The 15,793-nt window shown below is 40.8% G+C and overlaps 1 protein-coding gene across 2 annotated transcripts in view; it reads right to left on the bottom strand.

The window, feature by feature from the left end:
* Positions 1-725: 725 nt before the first annotated feature.
* The window catches only part of LOC139535329 (serine/threonine-protein kinase 4-like), a 66,923-nt gene continuing 51,855 nt past the window's right edge, over positions 726-15,793 (bottom strand). For both annotated transcript variants that reach the window (XM_071334634.1, XM_071334635.1), the window contains exons 10-11: positions 9,958-10,109; positions 726-2,447 (exon numbers count right to left, since the gene is read on the bottom strand). In XM_071334634.1, coding sequence (XP_071190735.1) covers positions 2,289-2,447; positions 9,958-10,109 — 311 coding nt within the window. In that variant the 3' untranslated portion in view covers positions 726-2,288. The remainder of the gene's footprint in view (positions 2,448-9,957; positions 10,110-15,793) is intronic.

Here is a 15,793-nt window from a genome sequence, read left to right as displayed (position 1 = left end):
CATTTCACAGCGATAAAGACTTTTGTCCATATCTCCCAACCTCAGCAACTACCCAGCATAGATAATCTACAGCCAAGCAAGTACCCCAAAATAGTGTCCAGTGGGGAATGGGGAGCAGTGTGAAAACCCCTGACATTGGTAATTGGCCACAGCCCTTACCTTCCTTTACTTGGTGTGTTCAGAGTAGAGGAGCGTTTGGAGACAAAAACGTGGTAATTCATAATCTCTCTCGTGCATAATGCAGATAAATGCTATCCCCCAGCTGTTCTAGCACACATTCATCCTGAGTTGCAATTTAAGGTAGCAGCATGGCCACCTGTTCTACAACCATAATTTCATAAGGCAGAAAGTATTTCCATAAAGCATTCTGCCCACAGACTAAGTCTGTAGTGACATTTAGGCCAGTGTTTCCCAACCATCTCCTTGAGGTCCACCAGCCGTCAGATATTTGTTGTAGCCCTGGGCTAGCACATCAGATTCAACTAGTTAATGGCTTGATTTTCTTTTGTGTACTAGTTGAATGAGGTGTGCTTTATCAGGGTTGCAACAAATATGTTAAAAGGCTGGTGGTTTCCGAGGAGAGGGTTGGGAAACACTGATCTAGGTATACACATGTTACCTTGCCTGAAATGTCATTACAAAGCCAAAATACTCATTGGTTCCAAAACACTGGTTCCAACATCAGTAACTTCAAATGGGGAGAGAAAACACATGGTACAAATAAACACATTCCTTAAACTGGTTTTAATAGGCACGCAACAAATACACAAATCAAACACTGATATTTAACACATGCATGACTTTCATTGCATAATTTAAGGCATCAACATTTGAAAACCATTTTCTTGGAATGAATACTAAATTTAAAGGACAAGTAGAGACTTTGAGTACACACCAGTTCTTCATTCATATTACAGGGCTGAAATGCTTTCCAGTGATTTCTACTTCAATGAATGCCTTTCAATATAACAGATAAAAACATAGACTCCCTTACTCAGAAACAATGGTTGTAAGTAACAATGTGAAATCTCAAATAAATATCAGATCAACAGAGGTTTAGATTGAGTGATATGTCAAAGGTTTGAGGAGTTATCAACCTACAGTAATTAAATAATTGTAATTCTTTTTTAAAAAACGAGTAAATTGACAGATCATTATTACAATTATAAAGCAGAAAAACAAATAAGTAGGCAGTATAAGGCAATTAAATACATTCCCTTTTTGCTTGTAACAAGTAATATTTTCAGGTAACTAAATTGTGCTTATTGGTCATCAAACTGGGTTATTTCGATTAATTTCTTAATTAATGTCCTTGTATACGAACCTGAGAATATCTGACCTGAGAGGCTAGTTTGCACACGGATGCAAATTTCTGTAGCACAACAAATGCAAAATGTATCTTCCTCGTAAGGATATAACTGCCTAAACTATATATACAAAATGATTGCCCCTTACGTATACCAAAAGTTTGAATGTTAAAAAAATAAGTACAAGCTGCTCTATGGAATGTTGACAATGAGTTATGAACAAAAATAGAGAAGTAACTGTACAGTGAAAAACAATGAAGTGCATCATGGTTCAACAAAAAAAACAAGGTTTCACTTACATTTTTCAAACATCTTTTAACCAAACCTCTCATTGTAATATCTCTAAAATTACATAATTCAGAAACAAATTCCAAATATGTGCATGAAACTTGACGTTTTCTTGAAATCAACCATTAACATCAGCTATGCACGTATCTGAAGTTGGAATGTTGTTGTTTATTGAGGCACATGCATTCAACTAAGGCTGTGGTACTATCTATTGAATTTAAATTCAGGTTCTCCTGGGTCATATACCCATGAAGTAAATTGAACTTCCCTTTGGCAGGATATTGTACTGTGCTGAACATTTAATAGTATGGAGAACCTAAATACAAATTAAGGAATAAGTACCAAATTACACAAAAGTGGTAAAACACAAAATGATACAGTGTATAAAAGTAATTTCCAATTACCAATTCAACACAGTTGTTTCAAGAGTACCAACAGTGAAAGATAATACAATTGTACCACATGAGTGAAAAAAAGAATACTTGAGGTCTCAAGTGCCCTAAAAAAAATAACTTAAGACAAAAAAAAACATCCATGCATGGCAGCATTAAGTGGTTTTCCTATAAAGAAAAAGACAAGAAACGCAATGAAGGAGTCCAAAGCAATGAACAGAAGTAATCTGTCCGTGTCATTGTCCAGTGTGAATGACCAAAAGTCCACTTAAGACGTTTGAGTATGGCATCCCAAAGTGCCTCAGAAGTTCTGCTGGCGTCGCTTCTTGGCCTCGATGGCGTCCAGGATGGGCTGGCGCTTGGCCAGGTAGCGCTGGCGGATCTCCTTGATCTCCTGCTCCATCTGGGGGTCCAGGGAGGCCAGCCGTGACCTCAGCTCCTCCACGCTCCATGTTCGCATCTAAAAAGAATACAATGTTCACACAAAGTCATCAACTATACTAAGCTTGAACTTTAGCTGAAAGACATGTAAGAATCCCACCTTCAAACCATGCCTACACCAGCAATATAATTACAAAAAACCTGGTCTAAACATTGCACATTAAACCATGGTGTCCTCAGAAGTACTTAGTGCTTCTTGTGCAACTTGGATAAAGTTGAAGTTCATCCTAAGAAATCTTCACCAATAAATGTTAAGATCCTTACAAAATCCCAAAATACAGGCTCTCGATAATGATTGATAAGACACATGAGCATTAACGCTTTCGCACATTGCACCGAATGTGGATCTATTGTTCTGCTGCCGACATTTTCAAACGATTCTACATATAAAATCGGTGCGCAATCAGTTCGCAAATTACGGCCGGCACTCTATTCAGAGGTGCTAAGTATTCTCAGCCAGCAAACGCTATTGGTGTGCTATTGGCCTTTGTACTGGTTAGGCTATATGCCAGATTAGGATATCATGCCTGGTTAGGGTGGCAGGTAGATTAGCAGTTAAGAGCGTTGGATCAGTAACCAAAAGGTTGCTGGTTTGAATCCCCGAGCTGATTAGGTGAAATATCTGTCGATGTGCCCTTGAGGAAAGAATTTAACCCTAACTGATCCTCTAAATTGCTCTGGACAACAGCGTCTGCTGTTATTACAAATGTTATGTGGCCCCTAGGCAGAGAGTCTTGAGAAGCCACTGATAACCTACTGGGCCAGAAGAGCAGGTGACAGACTCACTGTAGAGCACAGTGGGTAAGAGAGATCAAATAGACAGGTTATTAACGGAGATAAGGACACACCTTTGGCTCTTCCATATAGGCATGGATGTGTTCAATATGAGATACACCCAACAAAGAATGGGCAAAGAAACATGGGACAATAAACCAAAGAATATTTGTTTGTAACTGGTAAGGCTCATTTTTGGATGGAGACACCTACAACGTCCTTTGAGAGTTTGCTCTGACATCAAAACAGATCTTCTAGTGAGTTCGGGAAGTCAGGTGAAAGGCATGGAGAGTGGGGGTTGATTGGAACTAGCCTACACAATGGGATGAATAGAGGCTGTTCTCTTTGCTACAGTTGAAGGATGTTTACATACACCTTAGCCAAAAACATTTAAACTCAGTTTTTCACAACTCCTGACACCTTAGCCAAAGACAGGGAATTTTCACTAGGATTACATGTCAGGAGTTGTGAAAAACTGAGTTTAAATGTTTTTGGCTAAGGTGTATGTAAACATCCTTCAACTGTAGCAAAGAGAACAGCCTCTATTCATCCCATTGTGTAGGCTAAACGTTTTGGGTAGCCTTCCACATGCTTCCCACAATAGGTTGGGTGAATTCTGGCGCATTCCTCCTGACAGAGCTGGTGTAACTGAGTCAGGTTTGTAGGCCTCCTTGCTCGCACACACTTTTTCAGTTCTGCCCAGATATTTTCAATAGGATTGAGGTCAGGGCTTTGTGATGGCCATTCCAATACCTTGACTTCGTTGTCCTTAAGCCATTTTGCCACAACTTTGGAAGTATGCTTGGGGTCATTGTCCATTTGGAAGACCCATTTGCGACCAAGCTTTAACTTCCTGACTGATGTAGAGATGTTGCTTCAATATATCCACATAATTTTCCTCCCTCATGATGCCATCTATTTTGTGAAGTGCACCAGTCCCTCTTGCAGCAAAGCACCCCCACAACATGATCCTGCCACCCCCGTGCTTCAAGGTTGAGATGGTGTTCTTCGGCTTGCAAGCCTCCCCCTTTTTCCTCCAAACATAAGGATGGTCATTATGGCCAAACAGTTCTATTTTTGCTTCATCAGACCAGAGGACATTTCTCCAAAAAGTACGATCTTTGTCCTCATGTGCAGTTGCAAACCGTAGTCTGGCTTTTTTATGGCAGTTTTGGAGCAGTGGCTTCTTCCTTGCTGAGCGGCCTTTCAGGTTATGTCGATATAGGACTCGTTTTACTGTGGATATAGATACTTTTGTACCCGTTTCCTCCAGCATCTTCACAAGGTCCATTGCTGTTGTTCTGGGATTGATTTGTACTTTTCGCACCAAAGTACGTTCATCTCTAGGAGACAGAACGCGTCTCCTTCCTGACCGGTATGACGGCTGCGTGGTCCCATGGTGTTTATACTTACGTACTATTGTTTGTACAGATGAACGTGGTGCATTTGGAAATTGCTCTCAAGAATGAACCAGACTTGAGGTCTACAATTTATTTTCTGATATCTTCGCTGATTTCTTTTGATTTTCCCATGATGTCAAGCAAAGAGGCACTGAGTTTGAAAGTAGGCCTTGACATACATCCACAGGTACACCTTCAATTGACTCAAATTATGTCAATTAGCCTATCAGAAGCTTCTAAAGCCATGACATAATTTTCTGGAATTTCCCAAGCCTTTTAAAGGCACAGTCACCTTAGTGCATGTACAATTCTCACCCACTGGAATTGTGATACAGTGAATTATAAGTTAAATAATCTGTCTCTAAACAATAGTTGGAAAATTTACTGGTGTCATGCACAAAGTAGATGTTAACAAACTATAGTTTTGGCAAGTCGGTTAGGACAAGAAATTTGTGGAGTGGTTAAAAAACAAGTTTTAATGACTTCAACCTAGGTGTGTGTAAACTTCCGACTTCAACTGAATATAGTGAAAAAGGAGTCTCTTCATCACTGAACTTGTATCTGACTTAAGTATGCGGCATGAGTAGAGTCCGAATCAGCCACTTTGGAAGCAGCGTATTCTGACTTCAAATCTACAGGTTAGCTGTCTGCATTAGATAATCCTGAATTAGTTGCACTCTTTCTCCAATACCTACATGGTAGAATTTGCTCTTACTAGCAACTACTAGAGCTGGGATGATAAACCGAAAATTACTGACACCGACATTGCCTTCCTCTATCCAAATCATTTTGCCGACATCGGTAACACGTTGGTTATTTTCTGTGATTTTCATAACACAAAGTAGATTATTTCTGTTGACCAAGTAATGGTTTTAGAACAGTCTATGGCTTATGTTGATTCCTGCTATGAAAGTATCTGCCTGTCCCTGTTTCACTGTCGGCATCAGTGTGAGCGAGCCACTCACACTCACTCACCCCACTGTGCACCCTTACAAAAAAAGTGCAGTAACGGCAGTCAACTGGTATTTTGGATGCAGTAATTGCAGAATATCTGCAGTGTTTTTCAGGTCTCTCCAGATATGTTCGATCAGGTTTAAGTCTGCGATCTGGCTGGGCCACTCAAGGACATTCAGAAACTTGTCCCGAAGCTACTCCTGCGTAGTCTTGTCTGAGGTCTCGAGTGCTCTGGAGACGGTTTTCATCAAGGATCTCTCTGTACTTTGCTCCGTTCATTTTCCCCTCGATCCTGACTAGTCTCCCAGTCCTTGCCGCTGAAAAACATCCCACAGCATGACGCTGTCACCACCATGCTTCACCGTAGGGATGGTGACAGGTTTCCTCCAGATGTGATGCTTGGCATTCAGGCCAAAGATCTCAATCTTGGTTTCATCAGACCAGAGAATCTTGTTTACTACTTACTATGCCTGTGATATATGGTTGTCCCACCTAGCTATCTTAAGATGAATGCACTAACTGTAAGTCGCACTGGATAAGAGAGTCTGCTAAATGACAAAAATGTTAATGTAAAATTTAGAACACACATTGGGCATATTCTGGACAGATTTTGGTGAGATTGACACTTCTCGCTTTGCCTCTTCCTCTCTGTTTACACACACACCAATCACCTGGCACTCACAACAACAAAGATGAGCGTTAACTTCTTCCTCTGACAAACAGTTTGAACTCGCTATTTGCATTTGAGGTTTGGTCCAACAGAATTGGTCACATGGACAAACACAGAGACATTATTTTACTGTATAAGAGGAGAACCTTTGTAACAATACCCTTTTTATGTCTCAACTACTCAAATGTTGCAGCATTTTAGCCAAAGACTGTTATTAGCTGTCTAGTCTGTGTCTTTATAAATGGGCAATAAGCATAAAACACAAGTATATAAGGAATTGGCAACTCATTCTCATTCTGAGAAATAAGATAGGCCACTTGATTTCAACAGCTGAACAAAGTGGACGGGCTAGCATGCTGTTCAAACAGGGTGTGTTCATAACAATTCAACTGTTCTGCCTTGTTAGCTTGCAAATAGATCCAAGTTGGCTAAACTTTAAATATAAAGATTAGCTGGCTACTCACTAGCATGTGCCTTGTGCTTGAGATTGCTTATAAGACCTGTGTTCATTTTCTATAATGCCTGCTACAAGAAGTTAGTCATTATTAGTGAATGTGCATCAAGCATAGTTCTGGTTAAATTTGTAACAAAAAGGGCATTTTTATAGACAGACTTGAAAGCCAGATGTGATTATTGCAAAAAAGCAGGTTAAACTATTTTGAATAAAATATTACAATTATTAATGGGTTTTATGGTTGTGGAAGCCTTATATTTAGCCTAGGTATAATTTCACAAACCCTGAATTCTTTAGATTATTGCTGACCGTTTGAAATGCAGTGTATTTTACCTTTAACTATACAACGTTTTTTATTTTTATGTATGAAGATATATTTTGTGAATCGTCCATAAGTTTGAAAATAAATACATTTTTCAGGCCGTATTGACCAGCTCTAGGGTATGGTGACTTCAGAACCAAAATGGGGGGACAAACAACATAGGCTACATTGCTGCTGCTGCTGCAGGCTGCTGCTGGCCCCCCGATCGAACCTAAATACGTATTGAATCGTCTTGATAGGGAAAGATGCACATCCCTAATGGCTTTATAGCAATAATATAATATTTCGAATTTTGAGTTCCCACTTCCTCAGGTGGTGAATAATATAGCCTTTAGGCCAATATGCACAAAGACAGCCAATTATCTGAAGAGCCAACAATAAATCTGACAATTCTGGATCATATTTTGACAGGTTGCACATCAAAATATCAATAATACATTCCCTGGATATATTAGAGGAAATAGCTTACTTTTTTAACCATAAGCTACCATCTAAGTTGTCTTATTGTTACTTGAAAAATATTATCTAGAGCCCTGCTGCTAATATAAAGTAACTGTCCATTTATAAAAAAAAATGTAAAAAAGAATTGGTGTTGTATTTACTGTTATCGAGCAAAATAGCTACATTTGTCACAATATTCTTATATATTTTTTTGCCCTTTTCTCCCCAATTTTGTGATATCCAATTGGTAGTTAGAGTCTTGTCCTATCGCTGCAACTCCCGTACGGACTCGGGAGAGTCGAAGGTCGAGAGCCATGCGTCCTCCGAAACATAACCCTGCCAAGCCGCACTGTTTCTTTACACACTGCTCGTTTAACCCGGAAGCCAGCCGCACCAATGTGTCTGAGGAAACACCGTACAACTGGCGACCGTTTCAGCGTGCATGAACCCGGTACACCACAGGAGTCGCTAGAGCGCAATGGGACAAGGACATCCCGGCCAGCCAAACCCTCCCCTAACCCGGACGATGCTAGGCCAATTGTGCGCCGCCTCATGGGTCTCCTGGTCACGGCCAGCTGCTACACAGCCTGGTATCAAACCGGGGTCTGTAGTGACACCTCAAGCACTGAGATGCAGTGCCTTAACCCTTGCGCCACTCGGGAGGCCCCACGGTATTACTTTTTGTCCTTATGGCCCAGCTCTAGCACCTCCCCCAAAAAGTATTAATTGTCATTTAAATGCAGATTTATCGTTATCGCATAAAAATTCAATTTATCGTAATAGGGATTTTTGTCCATATCGCCCAGCCTCAGCAACTACCCAGCATAGATATTCCAAGGCCAAGCAAAATAGGCCACCCCCAAAATAGTGTACAGTTGAGAATGGGGTGGAGTGTGAAAATCATTGTCATGGATTATTAGCCACGGCCCATACCTTCCTTTACTTGGTGTGTTCAGAGTAGGGGGGTTTGGAGACAAAAACGTTGTCATTCGTAATCTCGCTCTCATGCATAATGCAGCTAAATGTTATCCCCCAGCTGTTCTAGCACACATTCATCCATTAGTGCAACTTAAGCTAACAGCATGGCCACTCTCTGCACCTGTTCTGCTTCCTAGTGAGTTAACAACCATAATTTCATGAAGCAGACTGCCCACAGACTAAGTCTGTAGCGACATCATGGCCAGTGTTTCCCAACCATCTCCTCGAGGACCACCAGCCGTCAGATATTTGTTGTAGCCCTGATCTTCCACATCAGATTCAACTAGTTAATGGCTTGATTTCTTTGGTGGACTAGTTGAATGAAGTATATCAGGGCTGCAACAAACATTTTAAAAGGCCGGTGGTCTCGGGAAGAGAAGGTTGATATAGGCTTACACATGTTACCTTGCCTGAATTTTTATTGCAAAAGCCCTCTCTTGAACCACATGGTCCCTTAAAAGTAGTCTAGATATTCTGTCTCCCTCATGCAATGTGGAAAACACCAAAGTCCAATGTGATGTCTTACAGCTGTGTTAACCGTCAGATATTAACGTATTGAAGCCACGCAAACAAAATCAAGGCAATACAGGCAAAAATAGTTTGTATGACAGGTCTATATTAAGATCCAGCGCAAATGAGGCTAGCTTCATCTAGCCTATAGTAAAGACCCCAGTCATCATGACACTTCAAAGAACGACCAAGCTGGACTCATCAAACCAAAATGCTGCATATCGCATCCTCATCTCCAAGTCTAATTTGCAGCTACTGACCCAATTCTGTTGGGTTTTGAAACAAACGTGATGTTTGTATTGTCCAATTGAAGATATTGCCGCTGCTCGTGCTGCCAGTGTAAGTGACTTCTGGAGTCACTAGACGGTCGCCTGTCAGTCTGTTTTAACATAACAAAACGAGAACAACAAATACGTCCAGCATGACACGGCAAGAGAGCAAAACTGCTGGCTCAAGGATGCCACAACAGGTCTCATCTTTTCACTGCTGAGATGTTCCATACCCCTCATCTGTGTGGCCAGCGCACTTAAACTAAACAGAATGTGTAGGAGTTGTAAAAAATAAGACTTACCCTGCACTACATCCTTGGTGTAGGCTTAATCCAACTGTTGATGCTAAAAATGGTACCTTATATGTTGGGTTTAAGCTATGGGATTCAATAAGTGAACTCATTGGGCAGTTTCCAAGAATGATTAAGCCTAGTACTAGAATAAAAAGCATTTAAGGAAATTCTCAGTTGAGCATGTTTTTCAGTCCAGGAATAGGCTTAATCTGTGTCTGAGAAACCAGCAAATAGGGTTTATTCTAATTCATTGAGGTGAAATCTAATTCTAGCTCATCAGGGGATTTAGTTAATTGGAAGAAATGTCAATAATACTTAATTGACCGTTAAGCACGCCATAACTTGCATGACTCCATCACGTTGTAGTTAATTTTGAGGTACTGAGTAGGTTAAAACAATGACAGTTCTATAGGAAGTAGAAGAATGGCTTACTAGAGGCATTGGCATCATGTCACTTAACTTACCACCTCTAGGTCCCCCTCCGCAGGCAGTTTGCGGTTGTCAGCGTTGTGTCCTGGGTCTTCTCTACTGTCGTCGTGACAGTTGGCCTCCTTCTCTTTCTGCTCAAAGTACTCCAGGAAGGACGGCTTGGCGGGCTGCATGGTCTCATCTCTCCCTAGACATGCACCGAAACAACAAGGGTGTCAGTGACTCCAACGTTCAAGAAGACGGTTCACGTTCATAGTTCATACAGTTTTATAAGGGAGAATTCTATAGATATAAAGGGCTGTTTTCATGCAACCAAACATCATATTTGCATTCAAATGGTTTGAATCCCCATGGACCTGTATTGATGAAAGGGAAGATATTGGTGATCAAAGAGACATTTTGAAGAGAGGAAAGTATTGAGTAAGATGGTGTAACTCACTCCTATAGGAATCATTATAGTGATCATCAAAACCCCTAGGACTGCAATCACACGAACCAGCTTACAGAAGAAAAATACCTTTAATTAAATGCCTAGTGTTAAGAAATGGTCTTCATCTATATGGCCATATGATGCCTGTACCCCGCTTCCACTGGCGTATCATTAATTCAGCCATTTCCTTACCGTCTCCCTGGTCTCTTATAATAGCAGATTTGGTCCATTTGTACAGGAAGAAGAGACAAGCTCCCCACCGTAGCGAAACGTTTTGCAACAAAAAGCTAAAACAAAGCATTTCTTATTGGACAGGTTTAAGATGGCCAAAACAGGAAGGGACTGTTTTCTTCTCGCTGCGTTTTCTGCCTTTTCTTGCCTACTGAACATAACCCAGCACACTACATCCAGTTTGAATAGACTACCATTGGTAGAGTATGGAATATTTTCTGACCAAACTGTGCCCCCGTTTGACAGGGTTGTACTGTATGCTACATTACATCCACCCCAACATCTTTGCTATACTCTCCATGCAGGATCCCTCTTAAACCTCAGTAAAAGCTTTACATACTCGTGTTCAGTAGGCACAAAACAGAATAACATTTGGTTAAAAAAAATGGAGGGGAACTAGGCTACCTGGCCTAGAGCAATAAAAAAATGCTCATGCCCTAATCATGAATACCACCCTGATGCAGCTTACTCTGGTGCTCCCTTTCCTTACAGGAACATGAAAGATGTGCCTTCCCCAACTGACACTTAAACACATTTTAATTTTACTGAAATAACATGAAGGACACACCGGACTGTGAACCATTTCAAGACAATATGCGTAATTTTGACCCAAAATCAAAATCAAAGTCAGATGATTCCACAAAGCACTCTAGGCCAACCAAGTTGAGACCACCCCAGAGTTGACTTAACTCAGAAGTTCACTACCGGTTAAAAGTTTTAGAACACCTACTCATTCAAGGATATTTCTTTATTTTTTAAAACTATTTTCTACATTGTAAAATAATAGTGAAGACAACAAAACTATGAAATAAAATATTTGGAATCATGCAGTAACCAAAAAAGTGCTAAACAAATCTAAATATATTTTATATTTGAGATTCTTCAAATAGCCACCCTTTGCCTTGATGACAGCTTTGCATATTCTTGGCATTCTCTCAACCAGCTTCATGAGGTAGTCACCTGGAATGCATTTCAATTAACAGGTGTGCCTTGTTAAAAGTAAATTTGTGGAATTTCTTTCCTTATTAATGCATTTAAGCCAATCAGTTGTGTTGTGACAAGGTAGGGGTGGTATACAGAACATAGGCCTATTTGGTAAAAGACCAAGTCCATATTATGGCAAGAACAGCTCAAATAAGCAAAGAGAAATGACAGTCCATCATTACCTGAAGACATGAAAGTCAGTCAAAATGAAACATTTCAAGAACTTTGAAAATGCAGTCGCAAAAAACATCAAGAGCTATATTGAAACTGGCTCTCATGAGGACTGCCACAGGAATGGAAGACCCTGAGTTACCTCTGCTGCAGAGGATAAGTTCATTAGAGTTACTAGTCTCAGAAATTGCAGACCAAATAAATGCTTCAGAGTTTAAGTAACAGACACATCTCAACATCAACTGTTCAGAGGAGACTGTGTGAAATCAGGCCTTCATGGTCAAATTGCAGCAAAGAAACCACTACTAAAAGGACACCAATAAGAAGAGACTTGCTTGGGCCAAGAAACATAAGCAATGGACAATAGACCAGTGGATATTTGTCCTTTGGTCTGGAGTCCAAATTGGAGATTTTTGGTTCTAACCGGCATGTCTTTGTGAGATGCGGTGTGGGTGAACGGATGTTCCCCGCATGTGTATTTCCCACCGTAAAGCATGGAGGAGGAGGTGTTATGGTGTGGGAGTGCTTTGCTGGTGACACTGTCAGTGATTCATTTAGAATTCAAGGCACACTTAACCAGCATGGCTACCACAGCATTCTGCAGCGATCATTTGTTTTTCAACAGGACAATGACCCAACACACCTCCAGGCTGTGTAAGGGCTATTTTACCAAGAAGGAGAGTGATGTAGTGCTGCATCAGATGACCTGTCCTCCACAATCTCCCAACCTCAACCAAATTGAGATGGCTTGCGATGAGTCGGACTGCAGAGTGAAAGAAAAGCAGCCAACAAGTGATCAGCATATGTGGGAACTCCTTCAAGACTGTCGGAAAAGCATTCCAGGTGAAGATAGTTGAGAGAATGCCAAGAGTGTGCAAAGCTGTCATCAAGGCAGCAGGTAGGCTAGTGGTTAGAGCGTTGGACTAGTAATCGAAAGGTTGCAAGATCGAATTCCCGAGCTGACAAGGTAAAAATCTGACGTTCTGCCCCTGAACAAGGCAGTTAAACCCATTGTTCCTAGGCCGTCATTGAAAATAAGAATTTGTTCTTCACTGACTTGCCTAGTTAAATAAAGGTAAAATACATAAATAAATAAAGGCAAAGGGTGGCTATTTGAAGAATCTCAAATATAAAATATATATTTTTATTTGTTTAACACTTTTTTGGTTACTACAAATTCCATATGTGTTATTTCATTGTTTTGATGTCTTCACTATTAATTCTACAATGTAGGAAATAGTAAAAAATAAAGAAAAACACTTGAATGAGTAGGTGTTCTAAAACTTTTGACAGGTAGTGCTGATACCAGGCACCACTAAAGTCCAGCAGTGGGACATCTTCACTGGGGATAATATAAATTCTTTAAACCATCTTAAGATAAAACAGGGAGAACTTATCCCTGGGATTTGATTCCTGGCCACACAGCATTCTGCTGAGCATCGTGGGGGAGAGAGGGAGAGCAGATGAGTGGTGAAAATGACAGACTGTTCAGATTCCAGCATCTAAGCCACCTTTGCTTATTGTTCTCCATGCACAGAAATGATATCCGACATGCACACACATATCACTACTTGAGAAGAAACATACTGGAAGTCTCATTTTGGATTCATGTATTCATCAGTAATCATAGCCAATATATAAAAATGTATGTCACTGAAGAACTTTTTTTTTAAGTATTGGAAAGTTAAGTTCTGAGATAAATAAATTACTTTCGAATTGCTTCAACTGACCAAAATGTTTAAATGTAATTAATGAGTGGGAGAAAGTAGTTACTCAAACAATTACTCATATTTGACGAGTGATTTTGAATTTTGTTAGCGGCTTAATTTCTAGCTTGTGCGTCCATCGCAGGACCATGATGGTATAAAAGGAATAGCCTTATCATTCCTACAGCCCCATTACGGAAAATCAATAGGCCTAACTTATTCTGGGCAGCTGACTCCAAGACCAAAGACTTAACTGGGGTTAAGAGATCCAGATTGGAGAGGGACTTCCATTTTGGTGGATAAAGGTCATTCTTACACATTCATTTGTTAATGTCGCCTTAACAGCTCTGAGGAGGAATCTATACTAACTGGATTCTTTTCCATTAGGGGAGAGAAGGAGAATGTGAGCAGGCCCAGGATTAGTGGATTGATCGCTTAGCTGAAACCAGAGATACCAGGCTGGTACTCTAAAGGCCATCTGTACAGGGCATTAGGTCCCGATCTGTTTTTTGGGGTACGTTACCAATTTTTCGGGGGGGGGGGGCGGCAAAACTTACCGACATTCAGTACCAGTCCAAATTTTGTACACACCTACTATTTTTCTTTATTTTTTACTATTTTCTACATTGTAGAATAATAGTTAAGACATCACAACTATGAAATCATGTAGTAACTAAAAAAAAAAGTGTTGAACAAAATCTAAATCTATTTTATATTTGAAATTCTTCAAAGTAGCCACCCTTTGACTTGATGACAGCTTTGCACACTCTTGGCAATCTCTTAACCAGCTTCATGAGTAATGCTTTTCCAACAGTCTTGAAGGAGTTCACACATATGCTGAGCACTTGTTGACTGCTTTTCCTGCACACTGCGGTCCAACTCATCCCAAACCATCTCAATTGTGTTAAGGTCTGGTGATTGTGGAGGCCAGGTCATCTGATGCAGCACTACATCACGCTCCTTGGTCAAATAGCCTTACACAGACTGGATGAGTGTTTTGGGTCATTGTCCTGTTGAAAAACAAATAATAGTGGGACTAAGCGCAAACCAGATGGGATGGCGTATCACTGCAGAATGCTGTGGTAGCCATGCTGGTTAAGTGTGCCTTGAATTCTAAATAAAATCACTAACAGTGTCACCAGCATAGCACCCACACACCATCACACCTCTTCCTCCATGCTTCACAGTTGGAACCACATATGCGGAGATCATCCATTCACCTACTCTGCATCTCACAAAGACACGGCGGAAGGAACCAGAAATCTCAAATTTGGACTCATCAGACCAAAGGACAGATTTCCACGGTCTAATGTGCTTCTTGGACCGAGCAAGCAAGCCTCTTCTTTTTATTGGTTTCCTTTAGTAGTAGTTTCTTTGCAGCAACTCAACCATGAAGGCCTGATTCACGCAGTCTCCTCTGAACAGTTGTTGAGATGTGTCTGTTTATTTTTTCCCCCACCTTTTTTTAACCAGGTAGCCTAGTTGAGAACAAGTTATTATTTGCAACTGCGACCTGGCCAAGATAAAGCAAAGCAATTCGACACATACAACAACACAGAGTTACACATGGAATAAACAAACATACAATCAATAATACAGTAGAAAAATCTATAAACACCATGCGCAAATGAGGTAGGATAAGAGCGGTAAGGCTATAAATAGGCCATGGTGGCAAAGTAATTACAATATAGCATTTAAAACACTGGAATGGTAGGGTGTGCAGAAGATGAATGTGCAAGTTGAGATACTGGGGTGCAAAGGAGCAAGATAAATAAATAAATACAGTATGGGGATGAGGTAGATTGGATGGGCTATTTACAGATGAGCTATGTACAGGGTGCAGTGATCTGTGAGCTGCTCTGACAGCTGGTGCTTAAAGCTAGTGAGGGAGGTAAGAGTCTCCAGCTTCAGAGATTTTTGCAGTTCATTCCAGTCATTGGCAGCAGAGAACTGGAAGGCGAGGCGGCCAAAGGAAGAATTGGCTTTGGGGGTGACCAGTGAGATTTACCTGCTGGAGCGCGTGCTACGGGTGGGTGCTGCTATGTTGACCAGTGAGCTAAGGTGGGGGTTTACCTAGCAGAGACTTGTAGATGACCTGGAGCCAGTGGGTTTGGCGACGAGTATGAAGCGAGGGCCAGCCAACGAGAGCATACAGGTCACAGTTACTTGAACTCTGTGAAGCATTTATTTGAGCTGCAATCTGAGGTGCAGTTAACTCTAATGAAATAATCCTCTGCAGCAGAGGTAACTGGGTCATCCTTCCCTGTGGTGGTCCTCATGAGAGCCAGTTTCATCATAGCACTTGATGGTTTTTGAGACTACACTTGAAGAAACTTTCAAGGTTCTTGA

The sequence above is a fragment of the Salvelinus alpinus genome, chromosome 12 (assembly GCF_045679555.1).
Source record: "Salvelinus alpinus chromosome 12, SLU_Salpinus.1, whole genome shotgun sequence".
Taxonomy (NCBI): Eukaryota; Metazoa; Chordata; class Actinopteri; order Salmoniformes; family Salmonidae; genus Salvelinus; species Salvelinus alpinus.
This window is presented reverse-complemented; position numbering and strand designations above follow the sequence as displayed.